Raw genomic sequence first — 23,102 nt, forward strand, 5'->3', positions numbered from 1 at the left:
AAAACATTGGAAACAAAAGCTTTTGTTTAACTAAAAATCCCCTTTTGTTTTCTGAAGTTCTGTACCGTTCCCCATTGCGTTCTCTCCTCCTCACCCGCTGTCTTTGAAATGTGACACTTTCTAATATAGTGCTTTCCATCATTTGCTTGTAAACTATACTTGGATGCATTCATGCATAAAGACCTCAAGTCTTGTTGGCGTAATATGCCATCTATCAGGACTCAACTAGTGCTTACGTGTTAAGCTTTTTTATTCTGTACCCTTATATTTCTGTTGCTTCTTATTAGTATGTTTTATGGGTCCCATGCTGTCTGAAATGAACTTCTACAGTGCTTGTTGATCTTAAAGTTTGTTGTATAGTAGGTAATGTTGCTAACTTTGCAATAATACTCAACATGAAATCATACTTTATTTTTAAAGTGAGCAGCGATGATTCAAATGACTCCGAGTTTCATGAATCTGCAGTTAGTGAAGAAGTTAGCGAGTCTGAAGATGACCAACGTCCAAGAACAAGGTATGAATAAAACTTAACTATGCTTTTCCTGTGTTTGGTTTTTGGTATTTAATAGTGCAATTTAGGCAGTGAGATGGTGAAAGTTAAAGACTTTGGATCAGTCCTTAAAACCTTTGATGATACTTGTCTATAATTTGGTATCTGCTAATTAACTTTGCAGCAAATGCAAGAATTCTGAATTTGTACCAAAGTATGTGGTACACAGCAGTTTGATGAGCTGGTATGAAAAAAAGTAACAAAAAATGAACATTTTTACACCAAATATGTCAATGTCAATTGGGGAATGGCGGCTGCAGTAGAAAACTAATACTTAACAGTTCTGAGATTCCTCAGGGTTGTCTGGAATAGACGGTTGCTACGTGTGTCCAGTGAGTTGAGAGGGAAGAAGGAATTTGGAAGTAAACCACTGATTGCACAAAAGGAGTATATATTCTATTAATTAGCAATGTAGTTCGTGTACTTTTTTAATCGTTGTTTTTCAGTGAGGCGATGAATTACTATTGTTAATCAGTAGTACTGCCTTTTTTTTTTTTAATAGATCTGCCAAGAAAGCTGAGGCAGAAGAAAACCAGCGCAGTTACAAACAGAAAAAGAAACGAAGGCGTATAAAGGTTCAAGAGGATTCTTCAAGTGAAAACAACAATAAGGTACTATATTTTGTATAGTACAAAATGGAAAATGAGTTTCTGTCTCTTCTGCCAACTGCTTAGGGACTTGGGTGTCTCAAACAGCTCTGTACAAAGTACAGTAAAAAAATTACAACTTTTCTCAATGTTAATTCAGTGCTAAAATTTGTAAAATGGCACCGTTATGGAGAAAAAACATTGCGTTTAACTAAAACCATTTCCTGTCTAGATCTTGATAAAAATGCATGATATATTCTAAGTAAATGTAATTTTTAAACTAAATGTAGAAGATGACACAAATAGTACATTAAGGCTTTCCTAGTATTAGGGTTTCTTTTCCTACGTGGAGTTGGTGATAGCTGATCTGATCTAGCAGCACTAGAAGAGAAAAATAGTTCTTTATTAATAGTCATTAGTTACTATCAAATGATAACTACCTTCAGTAGTGCCTTTGCACAGCTGGGCTTATCTTTAATATCTCAGAATACATTATAGTTAAGGTGGCACTTCTTTTGTCGTGCTGGCTAACTCGTTTTAAAAAAAAGTATCTTTTTTTCTTATGAGCTAAACTCCACCCGGGTATACAAAATTTTTTGGGAATTTGTCTAAAAATCAAGGATTTGATGGTCTGTGCCATAATTTTCTTGCTAATACTTAATTTATTTAATTTGTAATAGAGTAATTCTGAGGATGAGGACAATGATGATTCAAAATCTCCTGGAAAAGGCAGGAAGAAAATAAGAAAAATTATTAAAGATGATAAGCTTAGAACAGAAACACAAAATGCACTTAAAGAAGAAGAAGAAAGAAGAAAACGTATAGCAGAAAGAGAACGGGAGAGAGAGAAATTGAGAGAGGTATGTTCTGTTTTCTCTGCAAAATGCTAGGAAGTTGAATTGTTGATGATGTTTAAGGTGACGTATTTCTACCTCAATTTAATTTGATAAGTAATTTTAAAAACATTCATGTAGCCTTGTAAGCCACAAGTTTTATTTGTAGTTTCCTGCAGGTTAATATTGGTAAGTTTTAGTTAAGACTACTGAGATCTTTAGAAAGCTGTTTCAGTTGCCTGCTGCTTTACTTTCCATGGGGAAAAGCACTCTCCCAAAGTAAGTTGTGATGCGTAGTAAAGAATTTAAGGTTTCTCTTTACTAAATAAATTATGACTTCCAATTTTGCTAAAACCAGGGTCTGTCAAATGCTTGGTATTACTCACATGTGAAGTATTCCTATGATGCCCTGTTTCTGCTTATAGGTGATAGAGATAGAAGATGCTTCACCTCTGAAATGTCCCATTACAACTAAGCTGGTTTTAGATGAAGATGAAGAAACCAAAGAACCATTAGTGCAGGTTCACAGGAATATAGTTACCAGACTGAAACCACACCAAGTAGATGGTAAGGAAAGAGAGTTTTAATTCCGCCCCTCCCCTCCACTGGCACAGCACCTTACGCAACCTGAATTAGAATCATAAGAAAAACTCCTTGGCAGGCAAATGCCGAATGTCAGGTTTAGTGTTTTATTTTTGGAATATATGAACAAAAGTAAATGAGATCGGCATTACATAGTTCTGTTTTACAAGCAAAGAACCTTAGAAATGTAAAGTTGGAAGGGTCCTCAGAATCATCTAATTCTCCATACTGAGGCAGAATCAAATATATGTTTACCCATTCTACTGAGGAATTAGTATATTCACTTTTTACAGTTTTCAGTGAAGATAAAAAATCTCGCAGTGTTTTCCTGGCTTTCTCAGCAGAAATGTTTTTTTCTGATACCTGATATGACTGCACATCAAGCCAACTTCTTTCCATATTCTGTTTCTAGTGAAGAAGGAGAAGAGGAGAATAACCAATCATAATTTTCTTCACAGCTCATTCTGTTATTTTAAATTTTCCTCAAAGTTGATAATCTACCACCTTTCCATTTTAGTAAGAAACTTCTGGACTTGCTTCAACTCTTAAAGGGAGGTGCCCTGAACCAGACACAGCAGTCAAGTTGAAGCCTCATCTGTGCTGAGTACAGCATAGTAGAATACAACTCCCCAATATATATATTGCAAAGAACAAAAAAATCACCCAGCAGACCCTCGTGTTGTTAATATGTTTTGTTATGTAGCATATATTTCCTTTCCCTTTCAGCTGTCACAGTTCTTGCTTGATTTTTTTTCCTCTTTAAGCATAGAACCTCACATGTGATCTGTCTTGGTAGAATTTCTTCTAGTTGGTTTCATATAATTTTGCCAATTGACCAAGATCATTTTAGTCTTTTCATGAAGTCTTGCCACTTTTTGTTCTGTCTCCTCTTTTCTCCCTGTCCGCAAGATCGCAGTTATCTGCAGTCTGCACGGTAATATTTTCTAACCCAGTTGCCACATCTTCAGTGAAAACTGTGAATATAATTAAGTTCAAGACAAAGATCATCCCACATACAACCCATTGGACAGAAATAAATCAATAATTATCCTGAGCACTGCTTTTCTAGGAGTTATCATGATCTTACAGTGATCGCACCTATCTCTTAGCAGGTGAACTTTAATAAAATGAATGTTTAATAAGAAAATTTTCAATAATTTTCTTCAGGTGTTCAGTTCATGTGGGATTGCTGTTGTGAATCTGTAAAAAAAACAAAGACATCTCCCGGTTCTGGATGCATTCTTGCTCACTGTATGGGTCTGGGGAAAACATTACAGGTAAGAAGCAAAAGTTGTCTTGTTTTCTCGTCTGTAGCTTGCTCTCAAAAGCTGATCCAGCAAAAGGCAATTTTAATGACTTCAGAACATAGTAAAACTTACTGTTTCCTAGGCAGTGACTCGATGGGGGTTGCTGGAGGAAAACATTTTGTAAAGAGGTCTTGAGAAAGAAGTTGGTTTTGTAGTACACAGCTGTGAAAGTTCTGATACACGTTTGTGTTTTCTCCGCTTTTAAAATATCTAAAATTAAATGAGGTAATCATCGATATTCATGTGGAAAGGTTATGTTTAATTGTAAGTGATGTGTAGCTCCCTTGCAACTCGGAACAAGAAAATACAGCTAGTAGGAGACAGGCTTCTGGAACCTATGTTTCCAAGACAGTTTAATAATCTTAAGCAGGTTGTGTTTTTTACTGTCTTCCTCATTCATGTGTTGCTCCTTAAATTGTTTATTTTCTTCAGTGGTTTTTTGATTTGTTTGTTGTACTGATAAAGTAGAGGTTTATCAGGTTGGTTTTTGTGGGGGGTTTTTTTGTTTGTTTGGGGTTTTTTGTTTGTTTTGTTTTGTTTTTTTTATGCTAGACTTCTAGTGTCTAAAGTCAGATGCTTTGTGTTTTAATATAAACAATGTTTTGCTACAATTTAGACTGTTCTGGGTTGAGGAACAGGGGGCATTTGTTTCTATTTCAGTAATTGTCCATATGTATGTTCGTATTTTTGGGTCGTTGTGCATCACAAACAGTTAAGACCAGAAACTGTCATTGCCTTGGCAGTTAACTATAGGGCATACTTTCAACTCCTTTTTCACTTCTTTATTTCTTTTCTTTGGCTTTACAATTCTTTGCTTCCTGAGATCTTCAGGTTCAAGCCTTCATTGTCACTTCAGTGCATGTTCCTTCTCCTTTACACTGCTGAAGACTGCTTTGTAAAAATCTTTAAAACAGAATATTGCAGCATTTCTTAAAAAAAGATTTCCATTTTTCTTGGTCTGATACAAGTGGCTTTTCTGCCATGTTAAAAGTTGTACAGTGAACAACTTAACCATTTCTATTAGTCTTTAAAATCTGAAGCTCAATCCCCATCTTAAAATGTTTCTTCTGGCACTGATCACCCACACAGTTGCTGTAAAACAATGCTCATGGCTCTTTTTTTCTTGGGCCTCTTATAATCATTGCAGGCCTCAGGAGAAGCTTATGCCCTTGACCTGCAAAAGAGGTAAAAGATCAAAAAACGTTTTCTTGAATTCCCTACATCTCAGTATTCATGCTAGTACCTTTTCAGGGTAGTCAGGAGTGTTGAATTCCTTTTGTGTTTGCTTGTTTCCAAGTCTCTGTCTGTCTTCATAAATTTTGGTTTTGCATTTAGCCAGATGTAGCATCACCACAAATACTGTGAGGAAAGAACTGGGGTGAGTTGCCCGTCTTGCTGCTCTGCTGCCTGGTCTGTTCCCAAGAATTTCTTTAGGAGAAGTCATTTGACAGAAGAACCTTCCCCTCTGATTCTGGGAAAGAGAAAGGGAAATTTTTGAGAACTCTGAAGAAGAAAGGAGGGTAACAACCTTTATCTGTGCTTGAAAAGGCCCTCAGAAAAGCAGGGCCACTTTGGTCTCCCTGTCGTTGGCCTTCATTGATGCTGTGTTTTCTCATTTCTGGAGGAGGGAGATACTCCCATATCTTTATCAGGACAGCTGGCTAGTGAAATGAATTACTGTGAACCTTTCTGATTTCTGGCTTAAACTGAATCATTAGAAATCTAACTTAGAGCTCTGCAGACATTGGGATTGATTTGAACTGATTTCAGCTCGGGATCAATCAGGGCCTTCCTGTGCCAGGAGTGTTCTTAGCTATAAAGTCACTTGACAGGAGATCTGCCTAGTGCTCTGGTGAGTGTGTGACTGGCAAGTCTAGATCACGTTAGCAGCCAGCACTTGCGCAGCACTTCATTCTAAATTCTTTCTTCACCTGCTCCAAATATGGATGCACTTTACTCATTCCCTGGAGTGCAGTCTCTTTAGCATGGTGATGATGGTTCTCAAAGAGGTTATTTTCTTCCTACAGTAAGGATGGGATCCTCAAAGCGTCTGTGAGGAAATGCCATTTCACCATCCTCTTCCATCTTGGTCAGTTGTGGTAGAAGCTTCCCCATTGGATTGGGAAGCCCTATCACCTGACCTGAAGGCTCAAGATCTGTTCATTCGTAGAGAGGTCAGTATATCAACGTACTGGAATTCCAAGCTGTATGAAAGATGTCTCAACATTTTTGTGCTGTAGCTAGATTCATAGTCTGCAAGTGACAACAGCCAGCTTTACGACCTTGTTAGCCACTTAGCAAACAAAATGCTGTAAGGTCCTGTGGACAAGCAGTTAGCCTTTGACACCTGTATGTTTGGAATGAGGTGTCTCAGTAGTTTTTACTCTCTGTAGTGCTCACATCTGCCTTGCTAGTTGGTTTTTGGTGTAGTCAGCACACCTGGATGCTGCCAGATAGCAGACTTGGCTTGGCTTGAAGTCTTTCATAATTATTTTTAGAGACTTGAAATGTACTCCAAGAAAATCTTCAGAGAGAATCTAGCAGGAGGTATCTGTTATTCTTTGCTAGCGTTAGCTATGCCTTACTGTGTCAGATGGCTTCCTTATTTTTGTGTCTTCCCTCTAAACCATTGCTACCCAGGATTCTTCAAGAAGTGAAGTTACATGAGAAATACCTAATCCTGCTCTCCTCTGACCTAATACAGACAAGTTTTATTTAGGACTTTCTGATCCTGAGAATCTTCTTTCTTGACCTGCAAATTGCAGGATATAGTCATGGAGCGCTTAAGCTGGCGTAACATCTTCAGGTTCTTTAGATCCCCCTAGATTCCCCTCCAAAGAACAGGCTCAAGGGAAGCTTGGTTTGTGTGGTTTTCTGATTTTGGGGATTTTCGTGGGGTTGCGGGATTTTTTTTTTGAGTAACACAGAGCTGTAGATGATCAGAGGGACTGTGGTCATTCACTGTATGTACTGTTTAGGTAAAACAAGCTGCAATCTTTGTTGTTTGTGGTGCACAGCATGTGGACAGTATGTTTTTAAGAACTACAGCTTCAGTGTATATAGCTTTGCTTATGGAAGTTGGGGTGACAGACACAATATTTTGACAATCTACAATCCTATAGAAGAGGATACATACTTTGAAAATCACCTTTGAAGAGTATATTTTTACATGCTTAGTTCTAGCTTCGGTGTTAACGGTTCTTCAGGAGTTAATTACACCTTTTACCGGGTATTTGTGATGTTTTCCAGAACTGTTGTGCTTTAATGTAGCAGTGCAGTCTAGGTGACTTTGTACACTTGTACTTTATACACTATATACTTTAGTTTGATGAAATACTTCACAGCAGAAGGTATTTTTGTATGTGATCCAGATGTGTTCATGACATTCGTTTTGGCTGTAACTTCTTGATAGTCAAAGAAAGCCACAGTTACAAATATGTATCAAGTATTTTTATGGCCAGTGTTTGTAGCTTAGGTAGTTGTTTTTTTCCTTATGTGGTCATTTGCCAGTCCTACTGTACTCTGTAATGCCGTTTGTTGTTTAGCTCTTAAAAGAGCTAAATCAGCGATAAGTTTTAGCAGACTTTGCAAACTGCCGAGAAGGATCGGGGAAATAAGGCAATTAGGGACTTGCTGGCTGTCCAGGACATAGGACTTTTGTGATTAGTCTTCATGGGTAGTTTTTGCATCTGAACACGAGATGCTTTTGTCTTGATCGCAAAACCACTAGTAACTCCTTTTGTATTGCAGCATCTAAAAGCAGTTTGTTGCCCAGTGTTCCAAGCATAGTCATGCAGTTTGAACAGTGTATTAACTCCGAGATGCCAGATACCAAGATTTGATCTGGAAAGAACTTTCCAGATGTATAGTTATGTGGATTAGAGTGCAGTCTTCACCATTAAAAGTCTGGTGTGAGAGCTGGAGCTGCCGTGGGATCACTGACTCTGCTGCTCCCGGGTTTTTACAGGTTACCTCTAGACTTACCTTCATTTGCTACTGCTCAAAACCAGGCAGCCCAGCAGAAACACTTGAGTGATATCAAAAGATTTAAGTTTTTTTTCCCAGGCCTCAAGGAGGTGTTAGCATCTGCAACATATAGCCAGTCTGGCTACAGGGTGAATGCTCGGAAAGCGTTTCAGTGACCTGCTTCAGAGCTCTTTTGAGAGAATTTGCCAATATGTTGAAAAAATGTGGAAAGCATTGATTTAAGACTGAAGTTCACTTTCAAGAAACTTGATACATTTATGAAGTCCAAAGAGGTGGACTTATTTCATGCTTGGGGCGAGTATTGGGAGAAAGCTTAAAAATGACCTAATAGAAATTTTTAGTTTATGAAATGATTGGTGAAATGTAAAGGGAGGGTTCCCTGTTTATGAAATCGTTCAGCTATCTGGTGCAATTCAAAACTGCATGCATCTCAGTATGTGAAGGATGTATGCAGCCATGTAACACAGAGTAATAAGTGTATGACTTCAAAATACATGTGTATTAATTTTTAAGCAGCGAGTTGTTTAACAAACAGAAAAAGAATGTTTGAACAAGACTGTTGTTGGTAAGTTCTATATGTGAATATATACTGGTATGTTTCTTTCCTAGTGTTTAATACTCAGTGTTTTAACTGGCATTTGTCTGTTTTTTCCTCTTGCAGGTAGTAAGTTTTCTTCACACAGTCTTGCTGTGTGACAAGCTGGATTTTCGGACAGCTCTGGTAGTGTGTCCACTGAACACTGCCTTGAACTGGTTGAATGAGTTTGAAAAATGGCAAGAAGGTTTAGAAGACGACGAAAAACTAGAGGTATAAGGCTTAAAAAGAGTTCTTAAAAATGAAATAACTGAACGGTTCACATAATTGGGAAGCTCCACCACTCAAAATATAGGCTAAGGAATGCACTTTAAATATGTGAAAAATCTACTTGCATGAATAAGCCTTAGGTATTTAAAAGTTATACCAGTACTTCGGTATTTTAAGAGAAATTCAAGCATATTTTCCCCCTTTGAAAGGTCTGTGAACTAGCAACTGTGAAACGCCCTCAAGAGAGAAGCTATATGCTCCAGCGTTGGCAAGATGAAGGAGGTGTGATGATAATAGGCTATGAGATGTATCGTAATCTTGCACAAGGCAGGAATGTGAAGAGTAGAAAACTTAAAGAAATATTTAATAAAGCTTTAGTTGATCCAGGTAAGTGAAAATTAATACAAGTATGCATTATATATACTGTACTTTCTGGTTTACATATATGAGCTAAGTAATCTTGCAAATGCAAATCTGTTGGGCAAATAATTTTAAACCATAATGTTAGTACGATTTATCAGATTTTCTTTGTTGGCCTTTGCTGAGTTACAGAAATGGCTGTTAAGAAAGTACCCCATCTGCTTTTGTAAATAGACAGTCTTTTCTATTAGATGAAATACAGAAATGACCACAGGAATATATACTGGAAACTCTTCCTAATAGGTATCTCTTTTTGCTAGCATTGCTTCCTTTGCAAATTAATTTGAAGTGGCTCTGTTGGGAACCTAAGATTATTTTAATCTGCTAATTTGCTACAACCACAAGCTGCTTTATCCTTGATAGAAATCTACTGTTAAGGGAGCAACTACACATGAAAAATAATTGAGAATGTACCTTAGAAGTGTGAACAAACGAGTGTTAATTAAGTGGTAATGAATTGATTGCAGATAAAGCACTTAATTCATTTTTTCAGTCTAAGAAACGGATGTCTGGTTTAAGCTCAGCTGAACTAAGCTTATCAGGTGGTCACCAAAAAGAACTAAAAATTTTAGGATTGGCAAGTTTCACCAAAATAGCAAAATCTTCCTACAAATTCTGAACTTGCAACTGATATCTGAAAACAACTTACGGTTATGCAGTATACCTTAAAAACTGTTTTTAAAAGGCACCTTTGCTGTAACTTTGCTATTTCTCTTTAAATTGAGAATGCTGATATGGTAGGTAGGGTAAATGGTTTCTTTGATTCTGGAGGTAGGTTTTCTTGGGTTTTAATTATCTGGCTGGCCTTCAGGTTTCTTGACAGAATGTGGTGGTTTTTCTTTTTTTTTCTTTCTTTCTGATTGATGAAATACATCATTGGTTTGGTTTATAATTGTACTTGGTGAGCTTGATTTTGTGAAGTTTCAAATAGTAGTAGGGCTGTGAATTTTGTTCTAACAGACAAAGGGATTATTCTAATGGGTAAAATAACTTTGTGATTATTGGCATTGGCCAATTGGAATTGGCATCTCCAGCTCTGCAGAAAGCCTGTTTGAGTAGCTAAAACATTAATTAAGTTTCTGCCAGTTTGACTCACTAAATCACGTAATTGCTGTGGAGTCAGGGAAGCTCCAGTACAGTAGCTGATGAACTCTTTTTGTGACCATGTTGAATCCACAGGCATTATTTAAGCAATGAAGAAGTGCAGTTCTTGCCGGTGGGTTTTCCCACTCCTTCTTCTATTAATGCTTCAGTTACTAAAAAAAAAAAGAAGGGGGGGGGGGGAACCCTGTGTTCAGTCCTATTCTGTATCTGATTTGCTCAGGATATTGCATTTGTTGAGAACGTTGCCAGGAAAGTCAAAGCTGGAGAAGAAAAGGTGTGAACTGCTGTCTTGAAGCCGTGGTGACAGGACAGTGGCCTGACAGGACAGTAGCTTTGCATTCAGTTGGTGATGTTCCGGTGCAATGATGAAATAAAATGTTACACGCTCTTAGTGATTGATTTTTGTGGGTTTTTTTCCTTGTGGAAAGTGTAAGGGAGGCTAAACATAGGGGTTGGTACCATGTGTCTTTATAGTAATATTGTCCCTGCCTTCGTGGATTTGTATTTATATAACTTCAAAAATACTGGACTGTGGAGTGAGGTGGCATGTTGGGCATGCAGTTTTATGGAGGAGACACAGTGACTTGTATAACCTTCCCTGTTCCACCTCTTGTGAATCTCTTGGGTTTTACATCCTGCTTATAGGTGTGGTTCTGTTCTACTTCCAAACGTCTTTAGACAGCTTAAGGACAACGTGATAGAGCAGTGTTTGTGATTAGGTTATTGACTTTTGTAGATTTAATCAAGTTCAGAAACTGGAGCACATGGAGCCTTGTAGGTTTTGAATAATTTCATATGAACATGGAACCCCCTGTTTTATTCTCTTCCTGGACTAGTTGGTTGGTAGGGTGGAATCAGGCCATTAGGAAAACTAACCTTGAAAGAACTCCGTAATTTTTTTTAATGTTGCTTCAAATCTTTCTCTATTTTAACTAATTACAAAAAGACGGTAGTGTTCATCTGTTGTTATCCATTAGTTTTCGGAGACATTTGGATTGGCTAAATTGATGAGAAGTATCCTGCAACGACCATTATTTGTTTGCTGTCTTCATGAATCACAGCATTGGTAATATAGCAGGCTGCCAGTAAGAGAGTTATGAAGCTATGTGCTGGCTTACTGCTGTGACTGTAAATAGGAAAGCCTTTGCCTCTGGGAGCATTTTTAATTTAAAAAGTTGCAAATTTGGTATTTGAGCGATAATTTAATGATATGTGTCTGGTTAAAATGAATACTGCTAGGGTAGACATATTCTATAGTAGAAGCTTGTATTGCACTGTATACTACAGAAGAGGGGACCAGAGAGGGAAGGTTTAGCCAAAGTTTATGGGTGGAGAAGTGATTTCATTAATTAACTAGCTCTGCTATGTGAAATAATAGCAGGATTATATACGCATGCAGAGCAACAAATGGTTTCCCATAATGCTTTGTGCAACTGATGAAACGCTGTTTGGTTTATTGATAGCTGTTGTGCTTTGCTTGCAGCATTTCAGTAACTTTGTATTTTTTTACTTGTTACTACTAATAAAAATTCCATTACTGTTTAACTTGGAAAGAGCTCTTTAATTGGCAGTACTATGAAGCTGACTTAAGTTCTTGTAGACTCCAGAGGAAAAGGAGAACTGTGTGTATATCTATATATCTATCGCTGAGTATGTTTTATGTGTATCAATATAGTAACGTGCAAGTACAGCAAGAAGGATAAGAAGATGAAGACTGTGATCTTTGAGGAAAGATTGAAGGAGTAAGGCTTTTTAGCCTAGAAAAAAGACAACTAAACTGACAAATTTTCCACCATGTAAGAGCTGGTTACTGAAAGGACTGTTACCAGTTGTTTTTTACATCAGTTGGAGAAAGGAAAGGGCAGAATTTATTCTGATTTGCAGCAGAGATCATTTAAATTAGGTATTATTGCACAATGTTTTAGTAAAAGAGAGAGGTCATGGAGTTTCCTACTTCTCTCATGGAGGGTATGTCCCTTTCTCATAAATCTTATCTCAGATGAAGAAAATGGACTAAATGATCCCTTGAGGTCCCTTTAAGTTTTACATTCCTTTATAATATTTTGAGAAATGTTCTGTCCATAATGAATTGCATTCATGTTTTTTAAGAACAAGGAAAAAAACCACAAATCTGTGGAAATCCCTGCCACTGAATTGTAGCCAAGATGTTAGTTCAAGATATCAATGCTACATGTCTGCCAAACAAACCACGAATAATTTTACTAAGACTTTTTTTTTTCATATTTTTGTTATCATTCGCTTACTCTAAACAACAGTTTTTGAGGTGGGTTTTTTGGTTTGGTTTTGTTTTGTTTTTTAACCACTTCACGTTAATGAATCACAGTCTTTACTGAAATTGATTTCTGGGGTATTTGCACAATTTCGATTGCTATCTGTCATTAAGACTTCATTATCCTTCTTCTCTAATGTACTTTGATTCTGATTGTAAACATAATGTACTAGACCAAATCTATTTCTGAGAATGATATATTAATGTGCAAGCTGTCACATCTGGTGGGGAGATGTTGCAAATGCCTCCGTTCTAGAAAACGGCTCCAGACCATCTCAGTAGTACTGTACGCTGCATGAACAGCTTGCAAGATCCTTACTCTTCAGGAAATACTAGAATGAGGACTAGAGAAAGGATCCTTTGCTATTAAGAGATGTTTGCCTAAAATTAAAGGAAGGCTTTGTGTGTAGCCACTCCATGTTTTGCATGCTGTCAAAACTGGGGAAGGTACAAAAGTTGAGTTGTGAAATAATATGGGGAAATGTTTCTGTGGCAGGTGGGAAAATTGAGAAATAAGTAGGCTTGGACAAGTCTAAGTGTGTTCAGAATTCACATGTGGATTTTGATAACTGTCTTCTAGACTTGGTTAAGAAGACAATTTTCTTCTGCTTGGGAAAAAAAATCTTGATTCCTTTTCTGTTAGCACGTAAGATTTAAATCACTTTTTGACACTTAAAATGGCACGATTATGATGACTGGCACTGGCATTAAATCATGCAAGCGGTCAAAGGTGTAATTGATTCTCTGTTGTTGATCACTGTCCTAGAGTTAATTTTCTTCTTTACAAGGCAGTTTAAAGTCAGTCTGAGGAAAACTGTTCTTAGTAAGTTATAAAAGATTGGATTGGATTGTCCATGCTGATAAATAGTCCTTTGCCACCTCAAGTATCAGCCTTTTTAGAGCTGAGTAGATGAACCAAGCTGATCGCTTTGTGTAGCATTTTTCAAAGGTGCATAAACTTGACTTCAGCTTTCATGGTTGATAGTACTGGAATGGAGGTCAGGTTTCGATCTGGTAAAACGTTGACTCTAAGTTACTAGTTGGATCCTAGAATATCTTTTACTTCTCCTTTCAAGGAAAGAGCTTCCAGAAATTGCCCCAAATCTGAAAACCATTAGGGTCTGTAAGTCTGTTCTGCCAAGTTTGGTGTTATTTACCTTAAACCCCAAATTGTAACACTTAATAATTCTATTAGAGTTGCTTTGCATACCATGGAAATGTATTGTGGTGTGGTTTTGACATTCCTTGTGCAACTCACCTAAAATAGCAGTCTAGAATCCTTGGTTTTATCTTCTGGAAGAAAGCTGAGGACATTTTCTGTCGTGACTTTCAGCTACAAGGTGGCAATTCACTTGTCTGTAATTCAAATCAGATTTGATTGTGTCTTATCTTAGATAAGACTTTTGATTGCACTGTTTACCCCTATTGATACTGGCCTGTTGCCTTAATGAAAAATTACTGGTTATCTGATTTTTGATTTTCTTTAGAATTGACGAGCACCAGTAGATGGCAGCCTAAGCTGGATTTAAGGAACAGTTTTATGAAGTTTTGACAGGGTGAATGAATATGTAGACATGCACACACTAGCTGCATGGATAGATAATTTTTATAGGAATATATTTGCAAAGCTGTATTTAATCCTTCCCACGAAGACTTTACAAGCAACAGCCTGTAGTTTACCAGAATGGCTACTGTGAATGCTTGTGCAAAGGCTGAGTGAGAACCTTAACGGTGCTAAAAAAAAAAACCACCATGAAACACACACACACGCAAAATGAAAAAAAAAAACTTAATAACATTAGTAGAACAAATTTTGGATTCTTTAAGCTGCCAGTTTCTTTGTGGTTATAAAAGATGGAAGAGATCTAATGTTATTTCTTTCTAGGCCCCGACTTTGTTGTTTGTGATGAAGGGCACATACTAAAAAACGAAGCATCTGCTGTTTCTAAAGCAATGAATTCTATTCGATCTAGGAGAAGAATAATTCTTACAGGAACACCACTGCAGAATAATCTTATAGAATGTGAGTAGTTCTCTGGTTTAAGAAGTGTTTATTTCCTTGAATATACTTTTGCATTTCAGCAATATATAGATAGATTTAGTTTGATTAGAAGAAAAGAATTTGATACGGTGAAGCTGTTTGCTGGGTTTCTATATCTTAAAAAAACCTAACAATCTGCTTTTGCATTTTGCATTTTAAATCATCGTCTCAAGATGTGGCTCCAGGATGTTTTAAGCCCAATTAAAATGAAGCGGTTGGGAATCTGGCCTCTCCTCCATCCTTTCCCTTGGTGTGGCTTTACATACATCTGATTCCTCAGGAAGCCTGTATGAGGAGTATCAGAAAGTTAACAATGCAGAAGTGAATAGCTTTCTGACAGTTTAGTTCCTTGATCTGGCTAACCAAAGGATCGGATGAGTCTCAGCATGTCAAAAGGGGAAGGGAGAGAATGTTCAGAGGGGAACTGGGTGGACCAGGTCTTGCAGCAGCATCAATTTAAATTGTTTTAAACCGTTGTAGAGCAGTGCTCTTAGTGAACTTACTAAACAGTGATTTATGTTACTGTCTTGGGAATGTCATTCTAAACTAGCTTGTAACATTTGCTTCTGTTTGTTAATATGCTGTAATGTTTTTTCCTATTGATTAATATGCTTTTGAATCTATTTAAAAATCTTTGCAAATACGATTTTGTTATATGATTACTTTAGGGTACAGCAGCCTTCAAACTTTGTGTAATAAACACGATGAGGTAGTTTTAAATCTGATATTAAATGTAGAAGTTACCGCTGTGCCTAGAGTATGTGTCAGTTTAAGATGCCCTTTCTGGAAAATGTGGGGTTGTTTGGGTATTTTTTGCTCAACAGAAAGTTCTTAGTTTTAGATATGACACACATATTTTCTGTTAGAATTAATCCCTGTACTGTACTTTCCATTTTGAACAACTAAAGTCTGATTTTTTTGTCCTAGATCACTGCATGGTTAACTTTATTAAGGAGAATTTGCTCGGTTCAATTAAGGAATTCCGAAATCGATTTATAAATCCAATTCAGAATGGTCAGTGTGCAGACTCGACTCTGGTAGATGTCAGAGTAATGAAGAAGCGTGCACATATTCTCTATGAGATGTTAGCTGGATGTGTTCAGGTAAGAACAATTTTACTGTAACTATTTACTTGAATTAGCTGCAAGGAGGGGGAAGAGTTATTTCATCTCATTCTGATAAAAGCACTCAAAGGCCTGTAAACTTGCTATTTGAGAGCTCCATTGAATCCAGCTATTACTTTTGACTTAAATATTTTCACTAATTACTAGATCTCTCCATTATTTATTGTGACTAGAAAAACTTACAAAAACTTCATAGCTTTTATCCAAATGTCAGTGTATCCTAAGCAGGACATACACATATATTAGAGAATACAGCTGTTTTCCTGCTAGGGGACTAGAAAATTATATGGTAGAGTAGGACATCAGTTGCTTTGAAATATTCTCCTTTAATTCCATATACACATTTAAAGAACACATATTTAGAAACTCAACTGCCTTAAAAACTGCACAGCAAGTTGGTGATCCGTAGCTTGTCACAAATTCCTACTTTTTCTGATTTGTGAGAATCAGAGCAATGGGGAAGAGGAGAGAAGGAAGATTAATCAGGTCCAAAAGCGTGAAGAACTTGTTACCTTAAAGACCTTAGATGAAAAAAACAAAACAAAACTGCCTAGATTTCCAGAATGAGGGCTGGATTCCTTGCTCTTCAGTTAACCTGCTATGGTATTGCACTTCGTGTGCTATCAGCATGAAGTTACTGCTCTTCTGCTTTATAAACCCAGGCACCGGCAGCATGATCGAAGGTGTGACACTCTGTAGGCAGTAAGTGCCTCTTCCTGGCTGTGCAGTTGTTGGTAGTTGATTAAATAGTCCAAGTGGGCATGAGCTGGGTGAAATGGTCATAGTCCCACAAGCAGAGATTTCTTTCTCCTTGAAAGAAAGAAAAAGGTTTATGGCAGTGTGTAAGGCTGGTAAAGGACCTCCTATCAGAAAATTATGATCTTGGAAATATGAATAGTAGTGAAAGGATAGCATACATAATTCTACACATCTATACAGCGGTACAGGAACACAAACCGAAAGAACGAGAAGAGGAACATAAATAGCAAGTAAATCTTACGTGCCTTCAGAGCTGGGCATCCCGTGTTTGTGCAGCATCGGACGGAGCCCAGATGGATTTTCTCACAGCGCGCTGCGCAGAGCAAATCCTGTGCGTAGAGAGCAGCTCGAGCTACTACATTACTTCCTGAGAAGAAAACAACTCTGTTCCTAAAGGATGTTCTCGTGAGAGCTTCTTGCTGCACTTCTAGATAACAGCAAGGCCATGCAGGTGGCTTAATCGCCGGTACCAAGTGGGAGCTGCCCGTAGGCTCCCCTGTTGCAGCGAGCTGGCTGAGGTTATCCTGCAGCCAAGGAGTTTCTACGGCACAGCGCAGGCAGGTTAGCTCTGATGAAGGTCACTTAACTCCTAAATGTGCAACAGTCTGTCGGTCAGGATCAATACACCGTTCACCATTCGGATGAAGGGGTAGGTGGAGAGAAGTAGACTAGCATGAGTCAAAAAAATTTGAAAACAGAAGTAAATTTTGTATTGCCCCAGGCAAGTATGCAGAAACTAGGTACTCTAAAACAGAAAATGGTTAAGCTGAGTGTGAGTGAGTTCACCTGTGATGCACATTGATATTAGCTGCCTGACTTACCCACACTTTCACAAAAAGAGGTTTTAGTATTTTAAAAAACCCCACAAAAGTAGTTACCAGAGCAGCTACTGAAGTTGCAGTCAAGTTTGCAAGGACTTGGAACTGGGACATGGGGTTAACAGGTCATGTACTTTTGACTAGACAACCACATTTACTAAGTAAGATGGGCTTCTGCAGACAGTGCCTGTAATTGGATTGTATTTAGTGGGCTATTTTTTTCCCTTTGTGGTTGGAAAGCATCTGAAGCATTGTAATTTATGCGCGGTGCTTTGTCGTTTAAGATACCAGAAGTTCTTAAGCTTTCAGTAGTCGTTTTCATATTTATATGACTAAAGTACTGTTTGTAAAATTACAGAGGAAAGATTACACAGCATTAACAAAGTTCCTCCCACCAAAATACGAGTATGTTCTAGAAGTTCGAATGACACCTATTCAGTGCAAACTCTACCAATACTACTTGGATCATTTAACAGGTATGTGCCTAGAATTCTCTCAAGTAACAAGATTGATGGTCATTTAATAAGAGGCTTTTTGCCATAGTTGGTAGGTTAGGGTGTTTTTTTATATGTACTGTTGGCTCTACAGATGTATTTTTCTGCTTCCTGTAAGATTTACCTTAGCTCTGAAACTTGAATTATAGCAAAACATTTGGTTGCACATGAAAGCATTTTTTTGAGGAATAATAATATTTGCATCTCTTAACAGTAGTCCACCTTCAGGTTTTGGTTCATCTGTCTCTTCTTCCTTTTCTAAACATAAAACGTAATTGATTTTGTGTCTTACTCTTCCAAGAAACAAGATACTGACTGTAAGACTGGAGGGAGAGAATACAAAATTGAGATTTACTGGTGTAAGCACGCTGCCAAGCCTTGCAGTTTCCTTTTGTCATTATGCTAGCTGAAGCTGTTATCTGTCCAATATTGGCTCTTTTGCGGAACTATCTCTTCTTTTGTTCTCAAAACCCACAAGTCTGGTTTTCACAATGACCGTGCTTTTCATCAGCTTTCAGTGGGGTCTTGACTGGTCTGTCTTGGGGACTTGCATCTTCCCAATAAAACGTAAATTTGTTTAATTTAAAAGGGGTGTGTGTGGGGGGGGAACCAACCCAAAATATGTTACTGTGGGCTGGTGTGCAGTTCATTTATATTAGAGATAAACCACTGCAGCTTGTAATTTTAGTATATCAAGGTATTGGAATATCAACACTTCTAAATGATAGACACATATGTACCACATAGACTATTAGAATGGTAATCTCAAGAAACTCTTAGTGAGGTTTTCTGTACCGCTGCGCTTCATGCAGCCAGATTCCTCGGCAGCAGTTTTTGGGTTCTGGAGCAATTCTGTTTTTTTAAATACCATTTATAATAATTGACTTAATGACCAGGGGTTGGATTCCATAGTCAAGAATGTTTAAGGCACTGCTGTTAGGATTTGTCTAAAGTTTGAAGCGCGTATTCACTTTTTGCAATGATTACAAAATGTACTACATAGTCTGTTGTGCCAGTTTTTTGGGGGGTTTTTTTGCACTTCCTATGCCACCTGTCTTAAAATGCCTGTCTGTTCCTGATGGATTTATTTATATTTTTTTTAAACTATATTTTTCTATTCTGGTTACTCTCCCAAGTTTAATTAAAAGAAAGATTAATTAGATCTCAAATTAAGCTATGATTTATAGCAGTATGAAATTCACCGTGTTGTCTTAATGACTTTAGATTCTGGATAGTGCAGTTTGTGGTCTCCTAGATAAACTGCCAGCTAGACTTCATTTCCACAGTTCCATTGTCTCTATTGCCTCTATTTGGTTAAGTTACAGAAGGAAGGTGTTTTGAAGGACCGGTGAAAGTAATTTCACTTCTACTGATACCTCCAGTAATAATAACTGGATGCCTAAATGCCAAGTGCCCCCTTTGCCCTTTTACTCTAAAGGAGTAAAAACTTTGTGTTTTATTTAAAAAAATACAAAATAACCAAAACAACCCCCCCCTTCTTACACTAATAGCACTTCAAAACAGTATATAAACAAGCCCAAACCTTTATGTGTAGTGCTGATTCCTAATTAGTTCTGTACTGCAGTCTGTTCTGTGTTGGCTCTTCTTTATATAAATGTTCTGAAAAGCAGGTTATTTGTATTCTGTTTATTTCTGCATCATGCTAAATGCCTTCCAAAAACTAGTAGCTTAAAAATGGTAAGCATTAGCTATTTACTTTACAGGCATGCATCAAAATGATTTAGGTTAAATCTTTGTAGCTCTTCGTAGGAATTTTTTAATCACAACAGTTACGGTAGTTTGGTAGGTTATCTTTGGCCTATTTCCAATACAAAGCGGGGCTGGTTTTGTAATTTCAGACTCTCCCAACACTGGCTTTGTTGGTCTGCTATGCATTTAGAACGCAATGTAAATCTTTTATAGATCATTGATTAGCATAAGAGCTAGTGCTGTATGTTTACAACTGTTTTTCTCTTACTCTTTACGGAAGTCTTTACACGATGGCTTTCAATACTTCCCTTTTTTAATAAAGCAGGCAGCAGACAAGAGGAAGTAGCCCCTAGTCCAGTGTCTGTTAAAAGTTAAGGGAAAGGTTTGCTCTGGCGAAAAGCCTGTAACAGTGAGCTTCAAATTTGCTACATTGTTGGAGCCATTAATTTATTAACGGATCATATGTGTGACTAACTGTAAGAAAATGCACTGCCTAACAGGAAGTTTAATTAGTCTGCTTAGACTTTAAGGGCTCAGCAGAATTATTTGAGTTTAGCTAAGTTTGCATTTGTCAAAAGGGGTTGTACTGTTCCATGACTTACCAGCCTTTTGTGGGCTGCTTAAACTCCCTAAACTAGTAGAAAGCATTATCTGCTTTCTCTGTCTTCATCTTGGGTTAGCGTCCTGCCAGTTTGGTCAACTCAGTCAGTGCCAGAGCCAATATGAGAAAGAAGAGGGGAAACAAGAGAAAGGAAAGACAAACGGCGTCTTTTAGAGGGGAAAAAGCTGTCTAAGCTAACCACGGCTCAAGTCTTCAGAGCAAATCTCTGCGCTGGTCGCTGATGCCCACATTAATTCCTTGCATTACTTTTGTATTTCAAAAGAAGACGACGTGCTTTCTGATTTTCATTAAATAAAAAAGGGAGTCTTGCTACTGAAGATAAATATAGAAGGGGAATTGCTGCTTCTCATCTGCAAATTTTTTAAAATTACATTTTTCTGTGCACTGTAACAGGCATAAACTAAAACACCCATTTTAGATGCAGTTTTACCAACTTTTTCCTTCATTGAAGGAAAATGATACGTTTTCTTTCACTTCTGTAATACAGAAAATTAAAAAGTCTATAGGGCTTGTTAACTTGAAACTTACTAACAAAGTTTCTCTGTGATGTTAGCTCAGGTTTAGGGAAGTCAAATCTAAGAATTTCTGTTGCCCTTACAATTCCATTTCCCAAAGTCATAGGGGAGCACAAATGAGAAGATACTTGAAGCTGTTGTGTGATTAAAACATAGCAAGAACTTGCTTTGTTAAAATATTTGTACTCTGTAGACGTTTACTGGGGTTGTCTTGTGCATTGAGCAAATGCACCGAATAAGCTTTGTGCCTGTTTTGCTGTAGACATTTGATGATTGTGATGCAATAAATACTATTTTCTTGCAGGTATACATGCCTTGAATTATGCATATAATAAATATGAAAAACAATCTTTTCAAGAACCTAAAGTTAATGAGCTGCTTAATGAGAAACTGAGACTACAAAAAAGAAATGTAACTCCATGAACATTGTCCTACTTTGCACTAATTTGTGCTTGGACAATGAAAAAATAGGCTGGGCTTTTTTTAGATTCTTTATTGTAACGGAATACTGCAGCATTACAAGTCGTTAAATAAAGGTAGCTCAAAATAGTAAGCCAAATTCATTGAAACCTAAATGCAAATTTTATTTTGTGTTTCTACCTTGGGCTGCTTCTACAAACCCTAAATAGCCATGACTGTCCTTTTAAGAGGATTTGGATTCATTCCTATACTGGGGAGAAATGTGCTTTTATGTAAAAATGTAATCATGTTTCTCATTATCAAGAAAAAGGGGAAAATCTAATTTTGACAACTTTAACTAGGAAAAAAATGCCTGTGACTCAGTAATTTGACCTCTTTTACAAGAGACGTTACAATATGATGTGCATCTGGAAAGAACACTCAGTACTGCGCTAACGGATTGTTCAAAGGGGAAACAGTATGTGGCAAACTTACTTCGAGGTTTCATTCTAAAACCTGAACTTTATTGTCAGGTGTAGGTAGTGGCAATGAAGGTGGAAGAGGCAAAGCTGGAGCTAAACTATTCCAGGATTTCCAGATGTTGAGCAGAATCTGGACTCACCCTTGGTGTTTGCAGCTGGACTATATTAGCAAAGAAAATAAGGTAAATTAGATATATCAAAATACTCTCTATTGAGAACTTTCCAAATAAGCTTTGCCAAATGCTAGGTAAAGTTTCATCAAATTAATGGAAATCTTTGTTGCTGTGGGGTAATTTTGCTGCTGTTTTTGTCATATTTTTGTTTCTGGGTATGTTGTCATTCTTAAAACATTTTGCAAGGCCAACCCTTTGTAGAACTTACCATTGTTTAAATGAAGAATAAGCAGATCGCTAAAGGTTTAATAAAAGCTTCTGGATGAGCATACTTAATAAAGTTTCTGTTTTTTCTCTTTTGAGGGCTATTTTGATGAAGACAGTCTGGATGAGTTCATAGCTTCAGATTCCGATGAAACTTCAATGAGCTTAAGTTCTGATGATTATGCAAAGTAATTGAGCTTTTATTTGTTGTTGTTTGTCGGATTTATTTCCCTAATAGAACTTCAGTGATTTCTATAAAAGTGAATGTTTATTTTTTATTTCATGTATCTGTTAGCATATGTTCTCTAGCAGCAGAATTTTTAAAAAATAATGGGGTGTACAATGTTGCCTTTCTAGGAAAAAAAAATCCAAGGGGAAAAAAGTGAAGAAAGAGTGTAGCTCGAGTGGAAGTGGCAGTGATAATGATGTTGAAGTCATTAAAGTCTGGAATTCAAGATCTCGTGGAGGTGGAGAAGGAAATGCAGAAGAACTTGTAAACAACCCTCCATCTGTTACAAAATCAGATGAAGGTGAGTATAATATACAAGTAAATAAAATACAAGGCAGCTTCATTTTGCAAAAGGCGATTTGAGAGGGCTGTCAGGAATTCTGCGTTGTTGCAAAATGGCAAATTCCTCAATTCCATGAACTGCTCCTGTGCTTACAGCTCCCGCTACTTCTAATAAGATACTCGTCCTGGAAAAACAAGGGGCATCTATTTAGAACTCAGGGGTCTTGTGGCAGGAAGCTGCACGGTTAATTTTTTTAATTCATGAGTACAAAACGATACAAAGTTAACAGAGGAGCTACGCTGCTTTTCATCTCTTTTTAAGCATATTGGTGAAAGATTAATGGAAAGATTAAGAAATATGCATGTCACTCATTGTTGCACCTGGAATTTGAAGTGGATGTTGAGCAAGCAGATACAGTGCAGCAGGAATACAAGACCTTTTTAAAGATTGTTATTCAAACTACTTGTATCTGTACATCTCATTTTTGGATTTTCTTTAATAATCTAGCTTTTGTCTTGTAGCTAGTATCATAGAGCTAGTTTTCTGATTGTATCATTTATTGTGTGTCTAATCACTTTCCCTAAATAAATGATTTTTGGGGGACAGTTAAGGTCAGAATTTTTTTTTGGTCCCCATCCCAATGACAAACATATTATAAACGTGGGGGGGGGGGGGGGGGAGAGAGTGTAAAATACATACAGATTAAATGTATTAAAGGTAATTACTTGCATTACAGGCAAGATGAGTTTCTGCCTCACTTAAATGTTTACCTCTCTCATGCAGC

General features: G+C 37.3%; 1 protein-coding gene across 4 annotated transcripts in view; it reads left to right on the forward strand.

Moving 5' to 3' along the window:
- The window catches only part of ATRX (ATRX chromatin remodeler), an 89,735-nt gene that overhangs the window by 43,490 nt on the left and 23,143 nt on the right, over positions 1 to 23,102 (forward strand). For all 4 annotated transcript variants that reach the window (XM_076347421.1, XM_076347423.1, XM_076347422.1 and 1 more), the window contains 13 exons: positions 421 to 514; positions 1,053 to 1,161; positions 1,818 to 1,997; positions 2,396 to 2,537; positions 3,720 to 3,829; positions 8,508 to 8,654; positions 8,861 to 9,038; positions 14,351 to 14,488; positions 15,434 to 15,609; positions 17,566 to 17,683; positions 21,481 to 21,611; positions 21,906 to 21,994; positions 22,164 to 22,336. In XM_076347421.1, coding sequence (XP_076203536.1) covers positions 421 to 514; positions 1,053 to 1,161; positions 1,818 to 1,997; positions 2,396 to 2,537; positions 3,720 to 3,829; positions 8,508 to 8,654; positions 8,861 to 9,038; positions 14,351 to 14,488; positions 15,434 to 15,609; positions 17,566 to 17,683; positions 21,481 to 21,611; positions 21,906 to 21,994; positions 22,164 to 22,336 — 1,785 coding nt within the window. The remainder of the gene's footprint in view (positions 1 to 420; positions 515 to 1,052; positions 1,162 to 1,817; positions 1,998 to 2,395; positions 2,538 to 3,719; positions 3,830 to 8,507; positions 8,655 to 8,860; positions 9,039 to 14,350; positions 14,489 to 15,433; positions 15,610 to 17,565; positions 17,684 to 21,480; positions 21,612 to 21,905; positions 21,995 to 22,163; positions 22,337 to 23,102) is intronic.

Source organism: Aptenodytes patagonicus, chromosome 9 (assembly GCF_965638725.1).
Source record: "Aptenodytes patagonicus chromosome 9, bAptPat1.pri.cur, whole genome shotgun sequence".
NCBI classification, from domain to species: Eukaryota; Metazoa; Chordata; class Aves; order Sphenisciformes; family Spheniscidae; genus Aptenodytes; species Aptenodytes patagonicus.